Source organism: Chenopodium album, chromosome 8 (genome assembly GCF_948465745.1).
Source record: "Chenopodium album chromosome 8, dcCheAlbu1.1, whole genome shotgun sequence".
NCBI lineage: Eukaryota > Viridiplantae > Streptophyta > Magnoliopsida > Caryophyllales > Amaranthaceae > Chenopodium > Chenopodium album.
In genome coordinates, this window is record NC_137841.1 from 4,970,928 (window position 1) to 4,974,732 (window position 3,805).

Sequence of the window (3,805 nt, forward strand, 5' to 3'; positions counted from 1 at the left end):
AATACATCACATAGTAAGACATAAGACACGAATAAGTTCTACCGATTGTTTAGCTAGTACAGAGTAACTCCAACGCTATGAAAGAGATAACCAAATTAAATCCTCATACATAAGACACGAATAAGTTCTACCGATTCTTATTATAGTTACTACTACAAGATTGGACGTCTACTAGGTTAAACTGGCATCATATTAATTCCATTTCTAAAGGCATTGGATGGGGAAGACCAACCCGCAAAATTCCTCAGTAATAAGTCATCGTCAGCTGGTGTAGCTGCAGCACTGTTGTCGTAGCAGTCCTGGACGCTAGCAGTCTTTGTCTTAGCTTTGGCATTACGTTTTCTTTTCAGCAGCTGTCAGCAGTGGAAAATGCAGCACAATACATCTGGTTAGTTAGTGTTTGGTTTACCCATAACACTACAACAACAGTGGAGTGAGTGATTTACCTGGACGATTGGGGTTTCTTCAGCAACCTGTTCCTCACACACATCAACCTGTTCCTCACACACATCAAACTGTTCCTCACACACAGCAACTTTGCGCTTCACCTGCATAGGGGAATGGAGAATCAAAGGTTTTGTTCCAAGAATTCATAACTGTGTCACTTGCGTGAAAGGGAAACAAGTACCTGATTTTTTTGTAGGGGAGCAGGATTAGGAAGGTTTGTATTAGTTTGAGGTTTTTTGTATCCAGTCTCCGCGAAGGACTTGTACCTGGTACTCTTGGGACGACCACGCGGTTTTTTCCTTGTCTTTGGATCCATAATGAACTCAGTGCTGGCATTTGTTGCAACTGCAGTAACCTTAGTAACAGATGGAGGAGTTACAGCTGCTAGAGCGCTGTTAGATCCAATCTCAGATGGAGGTATGTCAGTTTTGGGCAGCTTGGGTGGATTTTTCTGGCTTTGTAATCTTCTCCTTGCTTCTGTGACTTCAGTTGATAGCTGTGTAAGCCTCTCCATTACCAAATCAACGATGGGGTCATCCAATGTAGAGGCATCCTCACAAATGGGCTCGAACTTGGTCATCATTTTGTTGAAACAGTTTCACCTCAATTGTTTCAGAAGGGTCATAGTACGACACCTTTACTCTTGTGTGTCTCCTCACTATGTCCTTTCTCCACCTGTCAAGTATATACTTTTGTGGAATCTTGAAAACAAGATTTTGGTCTAAGACACGGATGCAGTGCTTGCACAAAATTCCAAAGGTTTCAAACTTCCCGCAGTCGCAAGTAACCTCCTTTGTCTCTGCATTAAAGGTAACACATAAGAACCTACGCCGATCAGTTATTTTTTCCTGCTTCGAACCCTCGGGAATAATCCACACCCGATCCTCCAACACATACTGGACAACATTGTCTTGCAAAACGCGCTCTTCACGGGGGTAAACATACATCATACAAGCGCATTCCTTTTGAATTTCTTGAAATTTTGTGTCCGTGTATATCTTTTGAAACATCTTCTCCACCTTAAACCCACTGACTAACCGTCTTTCATACTTGGAACACCTAGCATCCGCATTGTGTTCATCACGAACACGGTTAGTCATTGCCTTGTTATACTTGACAGGAAACTCATGCAGTATTGTGGTCCGACTGATATATCCATCAAAGAAGCTATTAATGCTTTCGACACGTTGAGTTGTCTTCATCCCAGCCCAAAAGTGCTCTTTCATGAAGGCAGGTACCCACATATGCCTCTCCTCATACAAATTAGATAACCAATCATTTTCCTCCAATTTGTGTTCTTCAATGAGAGAGTTCCATCTAGTCTCAAATTCCTCCTTTGTAAAACTCTCATAAATCACTTTCTTCAGGGGGCTTTTAAAGTCAATGTAATTGCAACAGTCGGATATGGACAGTTTAAAAAAAAAACCATCAAACAAATAGCTATACTAAACAGTTTGTGATCTATGTGTTATTCTGAATACAGAACAGAAACAAAATCAGACACATATATAAAATGCAGCAGCATTGGGTTAGAAGGGGTTTGGTATGTGTAGTTTGAGGAGACACTTACAAGAGACATGGCATTTTAGATAAAGTCTACACCTAATTAAACTGACCACATAACAATAAAAAGGGGAGCATCACAGCAGTATTTGGAAACATAGTCAGTTGGGAGCAGTTTCTCCATACAGAATAAATGCTTTTCAGCTTAGCAGCTGCCTTAAAAAAAATGGAAAGGAGGTGGCCTAAAACAAAGAACATAGCTAAAATGTTATGTCTACAATGCAAGCCAGGCATGCTTCACATATAAACAAATCAATTAATTCATTATAAAAACCAATATATGAAAACAACTACTGAGGTAGTTGACAGCAAGACTTACCCATCACACTTCCCTAGCTTTTCAGGTATTTTCCGCACTATATGCCAGATGCACCATCTGTGGCGTGCTTCAGGCATCTCTAGGGTCAATGCCTTACGTATTGCAGCCGCTTGATCAGTTAAGATTGCGGTAGGTGAGTTGCTACTCATGCAAGCCAACCATTGACGGAGAAACCAACAATATGTGTCTGTATCTTCATGTGACACGAGAGCACACCCCAACAATATTGATTGGCCATGATGATTGACACCTACAATATTTATAAAAGGGAGCTCATACTCATTTGTAAGATATGTGGCGTCCATGCACACAACATCTCCAAAATACTCAAAAGCCGCCCTACTACGAGCATCCACCAACATCACATCTTTCATACGCCCATCGTCATCCCGACGGTGTGTGTGATAGAAATTAGAGTTGTCGGCTTGCATCTTCTCAAAGTACTCCATCATAGCAGCACAATCACCACCTGCCAAATTCAAGCGCGTCCTTCTCTCCTTGTACACCTCGTGCTGTAAATCCTTGACCGTAGGCGCAATTTCATCTGTTTTGTCCAATCCCAAACAGCCATGTATCTGACTACATGGGACACCCTCGTCATAGAAGTGTATTAAATTCTTCCTGACGTTTGTTGTTAACTTTTTCATACGATATTCCTTCACGAGCTTGGACTTACCCGGGGAAACTTTGTGGACATGATCAAGGCAAACCTTTCGCAACACCCAAAGGCCCTCTGCATTGACACTAGCATATATCATGGCACCACATTCACATTTCTTAGATGTCCTTTTAGAGCGAGAACGTTCATCCTCACCAATGACTCCATCAACTAAGCCAGTCCCACTGACATCCATGCACTTAGCCCTCTTGTTTGCTGCCCGCCTAGCCCTCGTATCCGGATACCCCCAACATTCGCACCTCCAAGTAGTCCCCCGCCTCTCCTTATTCTTCTTCGACGAATATCCTTGAGACCTAGTGACACCAAAACCTTGTTGCTGAGCATACTCTTTGTAGTACAACTCAACCTCTTTCCATGATCTAAATACCATACCAACTTTAGGACTTTCAACGGTAGCATACACAGCAACCTTATTGGTTGACACTATTGTTTCCACTGTCTCTATGGTCTTAATTGGAGACATGAAAGAATCAGGTACACACTCCAAAGAGGGCCCTGCCTCACCAGCCACAACAGGAACAAAACATTCGGAAGTAGGTTCACTAATGTTTACTGTCTCCTCAATCCCGGTAGTTCCATTACTATTCTCTTCCATGGCGTAATGATTTTAAATATTATTCCTAATTAAAAATGAGCAGCATAATTTCAGTCACAATTTACAAGTCAGAATATTGTGAACATCTATTTTTAAGTACCTAATCAAGCAAAAATACACACAGTACCATCACCATGAACAATCAAATAATAGGCAAATGCAAAACTTCAGACCATATAGTTTAAGCAAAATCAATATGACT

The 3,805-nt window shown here is 41.4% G+C and overlaps 1 protein-coding gene across 1 annotated transcript; it reads right to left on the minus strand.

Moving 5' to 3' along the window:
• Nucleotides 1–1,001: 1,001 nt before the first annotated feature.
• LOC145642656 (protein FAR-RED IMPAIRED RESPONSE 1-like) lies at nucleotides 1,002–3,603 on the minus strand. The gene is made up of 2 exons (XM_081693838.1): nucleotides 2,330–3,603; nucleotides 1,002–1,818 (listed from the first exon to the last, which is right to left on the minus strand). Exons 1-2 carry the CDS (start codon nucleotides 3,601–3,603, stop codon nucleotides 1,002–1,004), a joined length of 2,091 nt encoding a protein of 696 aa, XP_081549964.1.
• Nucleotides 3,604–3,805: the final 202 nt, after the last annotated feature.

Bases quoted from the DNA above. Each gene is read 5' to 3' on its own strand.
- LOC145642656 (XM_081693838.1), bottom strand. From the start codon at position 3,603: ATGGAAGAGAATAGTAATGGAACTACCGGGATTGAGGAGACAGTAAAC. The intron at 1,819-2,329 runs GTAAGTCTTGCT...TGACTTTAAAAG, and splicing joins AAGCTAGGGAAGTGTGATGG to CCCCCTGAAGAAAGTGATTT.